At 42.3% G+C, this 16,297-nt stretch overlaps 1 protein-coding gene across 1 annotated transcript in view; it reads right to left on the bottom strand.

The window, feature by feature from the left end:
* Nucleotides 1-13,112, bottom strand: part of LOC126252741 (dipeptidase 1-like) — a 1,484,085-nt gene extending 1,470,973 nt beyond the window's left edge. The window contains exons 1-2 of the mRNA XM_049953644.1: nt 12,908-13,112; nt 12,673-12,800 (exon numbers count right to left, since the gene is read on the bottom strand). Coding sequence (XP_049809601.1) covers nt 12,673-12,800; nt 12,908-13,112 — 333 coding nt within the window. The remainder of the gene's footprint in view (nt 1-12,672; nt 12,801-12,907) is intronic.
* Nucleotides 13,113-16,297: the final 3,185 nt, after the last annotated feature.

Below are 16,297 nucleotides of genomic sequence, written 5' to 3' on the forward strand. Positions count from 1 at the left end.
TTGAAGTCTGGTTTTTACATACCCGGGTGACTCGTGAGGACGGGAAGGAGACGGCCTCACATCAGCAGTCACCTGTGAGCTGGGATGAAGACCTGACAGCCGAAGACTGGCAAGCGGGAGTCCGTGGTTCGAGTCCGGGACACTGGCCTTCCCCCGCCGCGCCGCTCCGCTGGTCGACGCACAACACACGCGGCCGCATAGAGAAGAGAAACATTGGGACGCCACTCCCAAGGTATCATCCGACGCACGATTTCGCTCGCAATAATTAAACGGGCCACCTCGCGCTGCGCTTCTCCAGTCAACTGAGCGAGACAGCGACACGAGATACACACCGCTACGCGTAATCAGACGCCGCCGCCGCCGCTGCCGCCGCTGCCGCAGCAGAAGACTTCACAAACGACACAGCTGCCGCTCTCCGAACCAGAACATCCCGTAAGATACAGTTGTACAAATCTTCAATAAAAGTTATCTTATGTAAAAATGATGTTTCATTCGACCTCATACCCGAGCCAAGGAAGAACCCACCCTGCCCACATGTTGTTAAGAGAGAAAAGTTAATTTATTTAATATTTTCACCCTGACAGAATGCTTTAGAATGCTCATCCTGACAATTGACTTGCATCAAAAGAGGAAACCCAGTTACATTTAGTGACAGAAGTGCCACATTTAGTATCACAACTGTTACATTTGGTATCAGAAGCCGTTGTAGTTGTCTCATTTCATAATCTAATCCCCTCAGCACCACCTGATTTAATTCCACTACGTTCCATTATCCTCTTTTTACTTTTGTTGATGTTCATCCTATATCTTCCTTTCAAGACACTGTCCATTCCGTTCAACTGCTCTTCCAAGTCCTTTGCTGTCTCTGACAGAATTACAATGTCATCGGCGAACCTCAACGTTTTTATTTCTTCTCCACGGACTTAAATACCTACTCCAAACTTTTCTTTTGACTCCTTTGCTGCTTGCTCAATATACAGATTGAATAGCATCGGGGAGAGGCTACAACCCTGTCTCACTCCCTTCCCAACCACAGCTTCCCTTTCATGTCCCTCGACTTTTATAACTGCCATCTGCTTTCTGTACAGATTGTAAATAGCCTTTCGCTCCCTGTATTTTACCCCTGCCACCTTCAGAATTTGAAAGAGAGTATTCCAGTCAACATTGTCAAAAGCTTTCTCTAAGTCCACAAATGCTAGAATCGTAGGCTTGCCTTTCCTTAATCTTTCTTCTAAGATAAGTCGTAAGGTCAGTATTGCCTCACGTGTTCCAGTATTTCTACGGAATCCAAACTGATCTTCCCCGAGGTCGGCTTCTACCAGTTTTTCCATTCGTCTGTAAAGAATACGTGTTAGTATTTTGCAGTTGTGACTTATTAAAATGAATGTTAGGTAATTTTCACACCTGTCAACACCTCGTTTCATACTCATATCATACGTAGTTAGAACAGCGTGTTTTTGAAAAGAAGTTGTATCTTCTTTGAATATTAGAACTTTTACTAATTATTGATGATTTAATAGATTTAATTATTCGGGTGATGCTCTGAATGCTAATTATAGAGAGTGAAGAAAAACTCGCGCATTCTGACTTCGCAGCGATATTCCTCACATTCTGGCAAAACAAAAATGTCTGTCACAAAATTTCGTTCTACCCATATTTCCGCCAGTAAATGGATGTTACAGATTAGCAATCTGGCAACACTGTAATCACATGTACAGTTACTGCATGTGTCAGCAGATAGGACTAGTGCTGTGCATTTCGTGCAGTGGGTAGCGTATTGGGTGAGCATACAGGAGTTCGAGGGTTCGATTCTGGATCGAGGCGTATTTGTTTTTATTTGCCAGTTTAATTCTGCCAAGTAATACTGTTGTATACACCTCTACTTAAGCCGGCATTATTGTAGTACATTCCTAACGAAATGTAGTGGACCGGAACGTGGCAAGAATAATTGTTGGTACTAATCGATGGGATTATTGTGGGAGGGTACACAGAAAAAAGGTCTGAAATCTAGCCGATGCAGTGATGGGAAACAATTCGCGTCCATGACGTGCAAAAGGCTTCTTTAAAAGCTGACCAATGAAAAGGATTGCACCTCAATTTCTGCGGTCGTAGTACGTAAGTGCAAATGTTTTGAAGAAGACCAACTGTAATCTCTCTACGACGATTAAGACGCCAGATACCGTACCACAAAGACTAAATGTAGCAGATAAAGGCAAATTTTTCCCAATTTATAATCGAACCCTAGACTTCCCACATGCTAACCCAAAATGCTATCCACTGCACCAACTGCACATCACTATTCAGACTTAATGAGAGAGGTAATTACCTAGATTTCATTAAAGTGTTGCCAGATTGTCAATATTTGACGTCGGTTTAGTGCCGGTGATAATCGCAGAGTGAAATCTTGTGAGAGACGTCTTTGTATTGTTAGTACGTGAGGAGTAGCACTGCAAAGTCCGAGTCCGCGAATTCTTCTTCACCCTGAATAATAAATGAATATTATCATGTCTATTAACTGTGTCTACATTAGCGTGGGTATTTTATCAGTACAAAGACTGAATCGTACTCTCATTTGTAAAGTGTAATTAGCCGGTTTATGGTACTGGAAAAACAAGAAATATTTTAAGATAGTTCTGTTATTTAAAGAGGGAGATCTGTCGATAATTGTGGATTTTGTAAATACGTTCTTTTAATGGAATGTTCATAAATGCTATTGGGTCGAGACTGGTCAAATGTAAAAGACGTGGGACTGTGTGGTTTAATACTAATATCGGAATGTCTATGATGCGCCTCAGCTAGTCAGAGGACAGTTCGTACTAGCGTATTTGCTGGGCCAAAGAATTGCTCTGTGAAGTCTTGGGAAGTCCGGAGCTCAGCTATCATCACGTTGGGACGCATACATTAGGAGCTCTGAACAGATGTAGTAATTTAGCAGAGTAATGAGAAAAACTTGACTGTGGAGTGCCGCAAAGTGAATGCGAACGCGTGAGAAAGACGAACGAGCGAGATTCCGATTTTTAGATGTAAACTGTGACTTTTTTGAAGTAACTGAAACCTGCGTGACGTATTGCGCAAGTTGCAACCGAGAACTGAACGTTCAACGGGAGTGCGTTGGGTGTATTTGAGCGAGCATTCTGTCACAGATATTCCGTCGTGTTACCCTTTTTGGTTTTAGGTTTGGTTCAACAGCATAAGCTAGCTTTTGCGGCCGGCCGCGGTGGTCTCGCGGTTCTAGGCGCGCAGTCCGGAACCGTGCGACTGCTACGGTCGCAGGTTCGAATCCTGCCTCGGGCATGGATGTGTGTGATGTCCTTAGGTTAGTTAGGTTTAAGTAGTTCCAAGTTCTAGGGGACTGATGACCACAGCAGTTGAGTCCCATAGCGCTCAGAGCCATTTGAACCACTTGAACTAGCTTTTGCGAGTGACGGCGGTTGCGTGTGTGTGTGTTGAAACTGTAACTCAAGGGTATGACGGGCATGGCCGTGTTTTTGTTGGTTGGTTATGGGAGGTGACCAAACTGCCAGATCATCAGTCCCATCGTATTAGGGAAGGAAGTCGGCCGTGTCCTCTCAAAGGAACCATAGCGGCATCGCGGCATTTAGGGAAATCACAGAAAACCTAAATCAGGATGGCCGGACGCGGGTTTGAAACGTCGTCCTCCCGAATATGCGAGTCCAGCGTGCTAACCACTGCGTCACCTCGCTCGGTCGTGTTTTTGTATCTGACGCGAGTAACAACACATTGATGCCATCACTCGCAGACTATCTATCGTTTAACAGCTCAGTTTACTGACACTAACAAAAATCTGAGACACTCTGTTCTGTAGGTCACTCAAAATAGAGGAACATTGTCCATTTTCTGACAGAACAGATCTGTGGACTGGACTGCAGAAGAGGACGTCATCGAAAGGTGATTGGGTATTTCTGTAGGATGAACATAACAACCGCCCCGTTGCAAATGTAGACTAAATTCACGATCAACATTAAGCTCGCGATACCATGCACATATGCATAAGCACTCCGTCTTCAGGCCACAAGTGGCCCATCGCGACCATCCGACCGCCGTGTCATCCTCAGTGGAGGATGCGGATAGGAGGGGCGTGTGGTCAGCACACCGCTCTCCCGGTCGTTATGATGGTTGTCTTTGACCGGAGCCGCTACTATTCGGTCGAGTAGCTCCTCAATTGGCATCACGACGCTGAGTGCACCCCGAAAAATGGCAACAGCGCATGGCGGCTCGATGGTCACCCATCCAAGCGCCGACCACGCCCGACAGCGCTTAACTTCGGTGATCTCACGGGAACCGGTGTATCCACTACGGCAAGGCCGTTGCCACATATGCATAAGAATCGCGCATAAAGAAGTAGGAAGGCGCACCATTCTTCGATTAGACAATTGGCTATCAAAAACCGGAAACAGTAAATGTCTAGGAGAATGTGCCTAGAGTTAGTTGCAGATAGAGATTCACTGGTGAAATCAGAGGAAATATACTTCAATCACAAAAACGTTTCTCAAACCGATTAGGTGCGTATTGCCGGATCAATTACGTGAGGAGATAGAGAATCTGCAAAGAGCTGTCTCTGGATCATGGGGTCCCGGGTTCGATTCCCTGCCGGGTTGGGGATTTTCTCTGCCCAGGGACTGGGTATTTGCGTTGTCCTCATCATTTCATCATCATCATCATCATCATTCGTGACAGTGGCTAGATTTGACTATGTAAAAATTGGACTGTGTAAAAATTGGGACTCTGTTCGAGAGCTGAACTCATGACCACGCAGTTGGCCGCCCCATAAACCGAACATCATCATCATAGTCACCCAAAGAAGAGCAGCTAGTTTCGTCATGAATTCTTTTGGTTAGCATCACAGTGTGAGGCAAATGTTCAACCGACTCCAATTGCAGAATCTGCAAGCCAGACATTATACGTCACCGAAAGGTTTAGTTTTAAAATTCGGAGAGCTTACGTAACAACTAATAATTTCATGTGGCACAGTGTCCTGATGAATAAGTTTCAAATGGACGCCCCTTCGGCGAGTTACGTGCTCCTGATCTATCACACTAAACGTACCCGGAGAAAAGGGCCTAAGATTCAGCATGGAATCCTAACCACTTGTCATTCCTAGTGAACCTTCACATCTCTGAAGGTTAAAGGATAGGTTAAAGCTAGACTGAAAATATCCACGTTTCGACTGAGATCTATGCCGCGATCTCTCGGTTTCTAAGCACGCATTTCACCGGCTCCAGCTCCCCTCCCCCCTACAATCCCAGAGCCTACGGACCAAGAATACACTGGCAACATATTACTTTCTCTTACAAACGTCTCGCGAAATTACCGTGATGGTAAAATCATAGACACAAACAAATCGAGCTCAAACGGAGGGTTACCGAGGGTTGTTTTCCGCACGCGTTCGAGCGTGGAACAGGAATGTGGCCAAAGGTTATTGGTATTCTAAGTGTCCTACGTCTCATGCCGTGAGGTGGCTTCTCAACTAAAAGTGTCGAATATTTTGCCATGTGGTGGTGGTAGTAACCATCGAAAGAAGAAAAAAAAGTTGCAGTAACAGTGGGCTCTAAAATACTTGGCTCAAGAGCGATGAGGACTTTTTTATCTTCGGTACTGTGAAACACGTCTCTTCCACTGGAAGCTCTTTACTTTCCTTCATTTGGTAGAAGGTAGTATGGACCAAAGCAAGAAAAAAAGTACAGTAAACGTAGGGTTTAACATGCATATTTCAAGATCTATATGCACTTGTACAATAGAAGAGATATGTTTCACAATAGCGAAGATAAACAAGTGATCGTAGATATTAAGGTATGCATTTTAGAGCCCATGTTTATTGGAGTTTTTTCATGTCTTGATGGTTACTACCACCTAGCAAAATATTAAACACTTTTGTTAACATCCTGAAGATCTAGATGAATGCGTAAAATCGAATAATAATTTATTCTTAACTCTCAGAGCCTGGAAAGACGTATACTCATGAAATCTAAAACCTTGTTACATAGAAAATGTTTGCAACAATTTAAACAACTTTTGATAAGTTCAAATGTGAAAGTAAACTGTATTTAGCATGATTTTCAAAAACTGTAAGACTTCTATTACGTACCGGGTGTTTATAATCAATGAGCAGCGACACACAGAGGTCCAGTGTGGGCTGTAATTATCGTATGGCAGCGAAACTTGGAAGATATTCTAATCCGGTAATGAGGAACTGATTTACGCTGGAAAAAAGCAGTTCCAGTTTTAGCCACCGAGTTCAAATCTGGCGCTCTGAGTGCTAGAAAGACGCATATAAATGTTTCCACACGTGATCTATTAGGAACGGGCGTGGGTAGAAAATGTGAAACAAGTGAGAAAGGCATAACGTTGATTTTATTACGAACCACTGCTTACATCAGAGACGTCCACGATATGCTCCGTCTGTAAAACGACGTGATCAACAGTTGCTCGCAGCAGTCCCTGTGGAATCTGAGCAGCGTGTTCCAGTATACTGACCTTCAGATGAGATAGATACCAACACGTCCGTGTAACGCGTTCTTATAGATACCCCGAGAGCCAAATTCACGTGGATTCAGATCAGGTGATCTTGTAGGTCATGTATCCGGAAAACCTCTGGAGATAACACATTGCCTGTATGCCTGAAAGAACATCTGGGTATATTCTCTTCAAAGAAGAGTTGACCGTGAATAAAGGTGCTCGTGAATCCACACAACACAGTCACATACGGCGAGTGCGGTGGCTATTTAAGCACAACACGCGATTTAACAGTACCCCAAATTGGGCAGTTTAGTATACTCACTGCACTCTGTAGTGTAAAATGTGCCTCATCACTCCATAGAATATTGCCCGGCCAAACCTATTAGCAAATTCAGAACGTTGCTGTGGATCATGAGGTTTCAGTTTCTGCACTGTCTGGATACTGTACGGGTACCAGTGCAAAAAAGGTACATAACAGTCCGTATTGTTGACTACTCGACTGACAATGCACGCGACACTACACTAGCACTAGCCTTACCCGGGCCACTTGTTACTTGGTCAGTTGTGGCAACACCAACCCCGTCAATAACCTCCACCTTGCTAGGACGCCTTCCCCTTCCAGGTGCCACAATAAACTCACCCGTGTTTTCAATCTTCGTTAACGTCTTCTTTAGACCATTTAACGACATCTGGCTCTCAGTCGGCGATACTCTCTCAGTGCACCACTGTAGCTGCTGCCGTTCGCACAAAGCAGTCTCACTAACAGCGCACCGTCTTCCTTCTCTACGTCCATACTGTTCACTCACTTTATGGTTTGTCAGCTGACAGCATGGGTGTCATGCAGTCATACAAACGATGTATAGCGCCAGATTTGCACCTTTTGGTCAAAACTGAAACTAATTTGTTTTCCGACATTAACCGCTACCGTTTTAACGCATTAGAGCGAACATTTCGTCCATAAGGGGCGGCATTTTGAGGGCTGCGAGTATTGATCAATATAAATAAAACAGTTCTGCGCCAGTCACTTCTTTATTTTGCCACTATGCGTTTTGATGGATCACGCCATCGTCTTCAGCTGAAGATTTTTTATTTACATGGCTGATGTTGGTGAAAAGTACAGACATCTTTTCACAGTCACAGGCCAACGGCGGTGTAGGTCTTGCGTCTTTTGCTAACGATATAAATTGTTTATTTAAAAAAGGCACTTTAGACGTTGAAAAACAAGAATTGCTGACAGTGAATTAACTTACAGGGACGGTAGAGTTGTAAATATAATGTACGGTGGAGAAGAAATACGTTAGGCCACAGTATGCAGACCTTTTACAACTCTACCGTACTGTAAGTACAATTCACCGTCAGATATTCATGTTTTATTTTACCTCTAAAGCGCCTTTTGTAAATAAACAGTTTCATCACTAGCAAAAGACGCAAAATAATCTACACTGCCGTCGGTATGCGACTAAGAAAAGACGTCTGTACTCTACAGCAACACCAGCCATGTAAATAAACAATTCCCTCCCTGAAGATGGTGGTGTGAACCATCGAAACGCGTCGTGACAAAATAAAGAAGTGACTGACGGAGAAACTGCATTATTTGTAACGCACTATAATATATATTAAGTTTCGCTGCCATACAGTAACTAAAGGGCATCCTGGACGTCTGTGAGTAACTGCACTTCATTAAAACTACCCGGTATTATTGTCCTCTGTAATATTGATTCTCTTCATGGACAGATCCCTACACCCAGATTTTCGTTGCTCTCTTTAAATCTCACGCAGTACACAGCCTATGTTAAAAAATGACTTATTCCGACAAGATAGCGATGTATGTGGGTCGTAGAGTAAAGCACAACTGACGTTCGAGGCCAGTCATTGTGTCAAAGACCAGTGTCGATCGTGCGAGAAAGTTATGATTGTCACGATGACAACAATTTTTGCCTTTACTGTCGTTGGAGAATACACTACGGGAGTTCTAATTCTTAGCCGGATCGGCACGTTGATACACTGGACTCTGTTGTTTCACGTAAGCAGATAATGAATGGTGTATGACGACACACACACCACCGCGTCGTTAACTGTATTTCACATACGTTACATTCGTGCCGGTGGCCTCAGCTGCCTAACGGAGCCTACGAATAGCAGCCAAAGATGGGAGACAGATAGAACAATACTAACGTGTTTTAATAACATGCCTACACTCAACAGTACGAAGTTGCAAGCTAAAGTAGTGTAATATAGTTCTCGTACACAGCAAAGAGTGATGGAACTGTAGTGATAGCAACAGGACGAGCTCCTTTGTTTTCCTTTGCCATTTTTGCGCAGTGAAGCGAGTCGGATATGACCTTTTAAACGCACTGTTTTCGTCAAGGCCTAGTGTCCCTCAGAGGTTGAGGATATCTTAGTAGTAGCTCAGTTCTGTGGACCTAGACTTCACACTGTTTCATTTAAGGATCAATTCTGGCGGTCACCTGCAGTAATGTAGGAAATCGAGGTAAAGCAAATCAGGCCAGCGAAACGGACATAACACCCTGCTGCTCACGAATTCTTATAGGACGTTTTAGCCCCAACACTCATTAGAGTCAGCTATGTCCTATTAGAAACACTATGCATACACTGAAAAGTTAGGAGGAGCATGACACCTACGATTAAACTGATGGTATGAATCAGGGATACAGCAAGTAAGATATCACTACTGGATCTGTAGTAGCAGCCACGCTGTCCACCTAACTCCGCTATTCTCATTAAAGTCAAATATATTCGTTACAATACGTAACTCATTCACGAGTGACCTTTATGTGATATATTGCTTACCGCTCGTATGAAATTCGTTTAACACTCTACTTCAGAATGCCTCCTCGCCATTGATTCACAGGTAATTACGGCCGTAGGATGGACAAAAACCTTCGAGTTAAATTTTCTCAGGCAGTTTAGGTTACAATAGAAATAAAACTGATGCAAATCTTTAAATATATACATTGCTCGTAAAACTCTTAGTTTGAACTAGACAAGAACAGCTTTGATATGATCACATCACATCAGTTTAATGCTTATACCTCTGCAGAAGGTTGTGCGATGAAAATAGTGACTGACCTTTAATTTACCAGTAACACTGTATTGTATTTCGTTTGATTAAGGCGTATTCACACATTAAGCGGTGAGCTGAATTGTCTTTTCAATAGTGTTAATTACGACTTCCGCACTGTGCAATGTCTGGTGACAGATGTTGTTTTCCGAGGTCGTTACCACCGACTGAGAGCCAGAATGGTCTTTAGATTAAAGCAGCTGTTGCAAAAGATTTTATGTTCTGTTCATTTTCTGAGATTAGGCACTATGATAAACTACACAGTTTTTAGATTATACTTGAACAGTGTGATTATCATTACACCAAAAAAAAGTTCTACCGAACTGTGTTAGTTACATAAACATCATCAGAAACTCTACAAATCGGCTATTTGCGCCCTCCTCATCTGTGTTTTGAATTCATTGTTCATTAAAGCTTACGTACACAGAACACTTCCTGGGAAAGACTCTCGTATATCGCTAGTGGCGGGCGGTGTAATTTCCGACGAAGAGCTTGTGTGTGTGTGTGTGTGTGTGTGTGTGTGTGTGTCAGCGAGGGTGGGTAGGTGTAGGTCGGCAAGCTTGTTGTATTAATTAATTCCATGTTCGCATAACTGACATCAGCAACCAGCTAATATAGACCGGACCTTCCATGTCGATTTTATTCTGTGGTTTGCTGTTGCCAACACCTTTCCAGCATGAATAATTTCCTACTTAAAGCCGAGCGCCCCGCCAACTCATCAAATAATGGAACGATTTTTACGTTGTTAACAAATTAACACCTCCCACGACCGGGATAAAGAGTTAGCAATACATTAACCACATACGTGTTTGAATAAATGCCTCATGTCTAAGAATTCATGCGACCTTCCTACATTTTAAAATAAGAGATGAAGTTTCGAAAGTAATTATATGGTAAATAAATTGATTAATGGTGGCTGTTGGCACAGGATTTGCGTCAGGCTTCCAAATTTAATCAACAACGTAACACACGCAAAAGATAATCTCCACAGACAGTACACCTGATGTACTGTATGAAGTTAGTACAGTGGCAATTGATTAGCGAATGTCTTATTGTCTCATTCCGCTCTGGCAATCACAAAACAAAAGTTCTCCTGATGAAACTATTATGTTACTCTTCACAATGCTTAGAAGAAATTCTGCGCAAACGTTCATTCTGAGTTCCTGAATGTCCTATAGTCGCTCTTGCACGACTAAACAGTGTAAAACTCGTTTTCAGTACATTTTACACGTACTGTTGCATATTTCTTTCTTCCTTATCTTTTTTTTCTCCTAGTAAATAAACGATAGTTAAATTGTCAATGAATTTGTCAAAAAATGAATTTCCTATTCCAGTACACGTGGTTCATCCCTCATAGTGCCTTATCACTGAATTTAAATATGATCGTCAGCCGAGTGTATGTTCGTTTCTGTCTAGGAATTCACAAAAACGACAAAAATTCGTACCTTGAAACTATGACATTTTTCTCCAACCTGGAGAGAGTGAATTAACTGACACATGAATTCCGGCAGCATCGTGTGCATCTAACAGAAGCGTTCAGCAGCTGTAAGTGTTACACCTCTCTACAGTAATACAATTCTGTTATTAATATTGGTTGCCGTTTTTGTTACTTGCTCTCTCAGTTATGTTTACCACATATATAAGAGTAAGTATTATCCGTCTTTTGCAACTGAATGTTTCCGTTGTCACGTACATATAACTGGAAGCTTATATTGCGTTCTTCTAATGCCTACACATAAGTCAATGTACACACGAAAAAATAGGAAACATAAAAGTAAGTGATAAGTCAGAGTCTTGCAATTGGAAGTAGCAAGATGACCTATATGTGCTGCCAGGAAACGATGTCTGTCTCATAATATGTATAGTTCATAGGCCAGTGAAGGCGCCCAATAAGAATGGATGAAACTTTTGGTTGAAAACAGAGCATTCAGTTGCAAAAGACGAATAACGGGTTTCCAGTTAACGTTGCACATTGTAAGACCAGCGTAACTTCCTGCGTACAAGTTTTTCGGAAGGGACATCGGTAAGGCATTGTACCGAAAATGCGAGTTTAACGATTTGGGCGCGCGTACATTATGTAGCAGTCACGCACGGGCAGAATGAGTCAGTGGGTCATGGCGGGTTGTGGGGTCGCCAGACCTTGAGTGGACCGGAGTTATATCGAATGTTAGTAAATCTTCAATACGATATAAATATCAAGATATGTAAGAAGAGGAAATGTGATGAGAGAAGAAATATGAGATAATTAAGAGGAAACGAAAGGAATAAGAAATTATGAATGAAGGTTTTTTCCAAGTTTAAGAGCCTGAGGTGTTGAAAGTTAACAATTACTTGTGTATGGTGAGACAGTTATTGTTCCATACGAAGTTTCATCAAAACTTTAGCAATCTTCATGTGGAAATTTTCAAAATGTCACACTTCTAAGTGGAAATACGTTTAGAAAATTAGTAATGAATACGAACGTGGACTGTATGGTTAGCTTTGAATTTTTTGTCTAATAAGCAGTGACTATATTTTCGTACATTGCTGCTTTAAATAACTGGATATAACACTTGTATGTCCTACCAGCTGTGAAGTTGGAATAAACAATAATGAAGCTGTGTTAAAATGTAAACTAAAACTTGAGGTTGGTAGCAGGTAAAAGGTCACTGTTATTCAGTTTCTTTTGCTTACCTGTGCGTGAGATCTCCCCTCTTTCCCCTTCCACCAACTAAATAATTTCGGATTACTTTTTATTATATTTGCGAGAGTTAATAACCATTGAAATACTGTAAGAGGTTGTGGAAGCATAGAAGATTTTGATCCTTTTCCTTCATTGGCTTTTTATAAAGAAGAGTCACTCAAGTGTGGCTAAATTTCTCGGCTTTTTTTTTAAGTGACTGTTTCCTCCTAACGCATGGAATGGCTGTTTTACGACGTCTTCAGTGAAATGTAGATTGTTCTTAGCCGCAAAATTCTCGATGTTGTGACGTGGCGTCCGAACATTGCGGCAGATCACTGTATGCGAGCGAGTACTAAGTTCTGAGGTACTACAGGCTGTGGACGACGACACTCCGTCCCAGAGCATCACCGCCTTTGGTTCGCCGACGGCGACAACAGACGCGGGCCCCTACCTGCAGGCAGTGGTCCTCGATGGAAGAGGCCCTCTCGATGAGGTCGAGGTCGGGCTTGGGCCTGCGGCTGGTGCCCGCGCCGCCCCCGGGGCAGCCTCCACCTCTGCCCCCGCCGCCGCCGCCGCCGCCTCCGCCGCCCCCGGCGCCGCCTCCGCCGCCGCCGCCTTCGTCCATGAGTCGCGCGGCCGGCCGCAGCGCAGTCTGTTTCGCGGTGCGCTGCGTGTGGCCTACTGGCGGTGCGCGGGCGCGCCGGGGGCAGGCCGCGCATGCGCAGTGCGCGCCCGCCGCCGTTCGATAGCGGGCGTGCGCCGGCGGGACCGCCCCGGGCCGCGCGGGGGACCACTGTGCGCCCCCACAGCCCCCACCCTCCCCCACCCACCCCCACACTCGCACTCCCGTGCGAACCACACACTCTCGACGAGGAAAGTTCCTACACCCATATTCGCGTCTCCTACGAAATCACGTCATCCATAACGTATCGCGCACAGTCAGAAGGGAAGACTTGTTGTTGTCTGACTACGTGATTGACGAACACTCGCTGGGAACAGTCGCATCTACCATATATCTGGAAGGGTGCATTAGGATTGATTTAAAATGTTACAACCTATCTAATGCTTTTAATTGTGTGACTCACATCATTATCCTAGAGAAATGGAAGCCTTATGGGACTGATGGTACAGCCAGCCAGTGGACACATGTAACCAAAAGAATGCAGGAAGTTGTATTTAGTAGTTCAATCAATTTAGTCCGTGGATATTATTCTGACCCAAAGAAATCAGGTATGGGGTTCCCCAAGGCTCAATCTTAGTTCCATTATTATTCCTTATATAAATAAACGATCTTCCATCCAATATACAACAAGCAGAATTAGCTTTTTTTGCATGTGATACTAGTATTGTAATCAGCCTTAGCACACACACACAGAAACTGAAGAAATAGTAAACAATTTTCTTAAAACATCAAAGACTGGTTTCCTGCGAAAAGTCTCACCCTCAATTTTAAAAACACAACATATTCAGTTCTACACATCTAGAGGTACTACACGTATAACAGCAGTACCATGGTAATAATAAATCAGATTGAAACTTCAAAAATCTTATGTGTTCGTACCGATGAGAATTTTAAACTGGAAAAAGAATATTTTGGTGCTCCTAAAACAACTAGCATCATTGCAAATCTTGGAGAGAGACAAATTAGCAAGTTGACATTGCTCGAAAACATGTTGTAGGAGTCATATGTCGTGCACACCCACGATCATCTTGTAGACATCAGTTTAAAGAGTTGACCATCGTGACTACTGCTCCTCAGTACATTTATTCCCTCATCAAGTTTTTCTTATAAACAATTCACTACAGATCAAAAGGGACAATGATGCACATTCGTTGCTCTACACGAGGTTGTCTTTAGCACTGGATGGGGTGCACAATGTTGTAACAAAAAATTTTAGCAGCTTGCCCAGGGATATATAATGTCTGAGAAATAGCAAAGTGAAATTTGAAAAGATCTGCAAAAGTTTCTCCTTGATAACTCCGTCTGACCTGTAGAAGAATTTCTGTTAATGTAATGCATAAAAGGTGCTGGATAAGAATTACTAACTGACATATGTAGATATTTAGAAAAAATACACCTTTTATAAGCATTCAGCATGTAGCCTTATTTAAAAATTAAGTTGTGATATGTATGTAAAATCACTTGTTCAACGTCATTACGATTTGTTGTGCAGATAATCCATGGAACATCAAACTAACTAGATGACTAACTAATAAGCTCGCCAGAAATCGTATTAACCTAAGTATTAGTATAAAGGCCGATTCACTCTTGACGAAACCGAACGTCACGTCACGTCACCGACATTCTTTCTCGGTAAAAAAGTTCTTAGGTCGACGTTGGTGGGGAGGAATGTGTTGTCGTTTGTTAAATTCGAATGTTAACTTACTTTCGCCGCTCTCACCCATATTATAGTTGATCTTTATTTCATTATTTTGCATTGTTTCCGCGACAAATTGCAAATCCTCCGTGCTGATTTGGATAGATTTTTGCACTAAGTATTCTTCCATAAGCGAGACAGATATCTGAAAGCGCAAAATGATTTACGTTTCACAACAACAGAACAGAGCTGAAGCCAGCACTGTAAATAAATAAGAGCATAAACCGATGAAGTAATTTTCATTAAACAACCGTTTATTAAGTTGTTTGTGACGTCATTTGCTACAAACATAATGGATAAGGTAAACAGGTTCTATGTAATTCCGTAGAAATTTGGTATGATGGGTTTGAATGTATAAATTTTCGCTAGAAAATAAATGTAGATATTTTGAAACGTTGTTTCACATCCCAGTAATTTATCAAACAAAATAGTTCAAGAATATCTGTAACGAAGTTTTCTTTGGCTGTTAATTACGTTTATCGTTCTAATTTCTTGAATTCCGTAACTATATCCCGACTTTTTGTATCACAGACGACATGTGATGAACTCACTCTCATCTTTTGGTGCTAATCTGAGAGAATTAACGTCGTGTTTACGTTCCGTCTAGTGACAGTCCATTCTATTCCGTTGACATCTTGTGTGAATCAGCCTTTAGCCGACCAGCACACTTGTCTCTTAGTGGTAGAGTTGTGCTCTACGAAAATTAAGTTTCGGTCGTTTTGGTACAATAAATGAATAACATAATGAATGGTAGGATTACTGGCAGTGGTGATAACACTGGTAGGAAAAGAAATATAAGTCAGTGTGTGAGAGAGAAACTGGCAGATTATGACTTCTGTTTTTTTCTTTGTTTTCCATATAATTAGAACTGCACGTCGTTCAGTGTTAGTTCACTGTTTATTCTGCATCCTTACGAAGTATAAATTGCATTTTATAAATAACAATAATCAGTTGATCCCATACTTCTGCACCGAGCGAGGTGGCGCAGTGGTTAGCACACTGGACTCGCATTCGGGAGGACGACGGTTCAATCCCGTCTCCGGCCATCCTGATTTAGGTTTTCCGTGATTTCCGTAAATCGCTTCAGGCAAATGCCGGGATGGTTCCTTTGAAAGGGCACGACCGATTTCCTTCCCCATCCTTCCCTCACCCGAGCTTGCGCTCCGTCTCTAATGACCTCGTTGTCGACGGGACGTTAAACACTAATTTCCTCCTCCTCCATACTTCTGCGATTTTATTTAACCGAAACAATTACTTTGATGCAAGTACAGTTTACAAGCAAAACCATGAAATATCTATATGATCATTGATTTTTGTCCTCAATACAACTCACGATCAAACGGAAGAGATTCCTGTTATTATTGATAAGTGCGAACGTTGTTTATGAACAACAACAAAATATTTTGAACAAGCTCGACGAAGTATTGAAGCGGTGTTTGACATGTTTTAGTTTTTCTGTTTTCTTTTAAATTTACCTTTCTTTTAGTAAAATGCGTTTTCTGGCTCTTTATGATAAATCTGTATTTTTTTATTATTATTTTTACTTGAACACCCCTCTGTTGACCTTACAAAGTAAGAATTTTCGAATAAAACTTTAATGCATATTTGACATTTTCAATTATCATCTAAATAGTTTTGGCTTTTAACAATAACTATGTAGAACAAACATGTTCCATAAACTACGTTGCCCTTAACCTT

Source organism: Schistocerca nitens, chromosome 4, assembly GCF_023898315.1.
Source record: "Schistocerca nitens isolate TAMUIC-IGC-003100 chromosome 4, iqSchNite1.1, whole genome shotgun sequence".
In the NCBI taxonomy this organism is placed as follows: Eukaryota; Metazoa; Arthropoda; class Insecta; order Orthoptera; family Acrididae; genus Schistocerca; species Schistocerca nitens.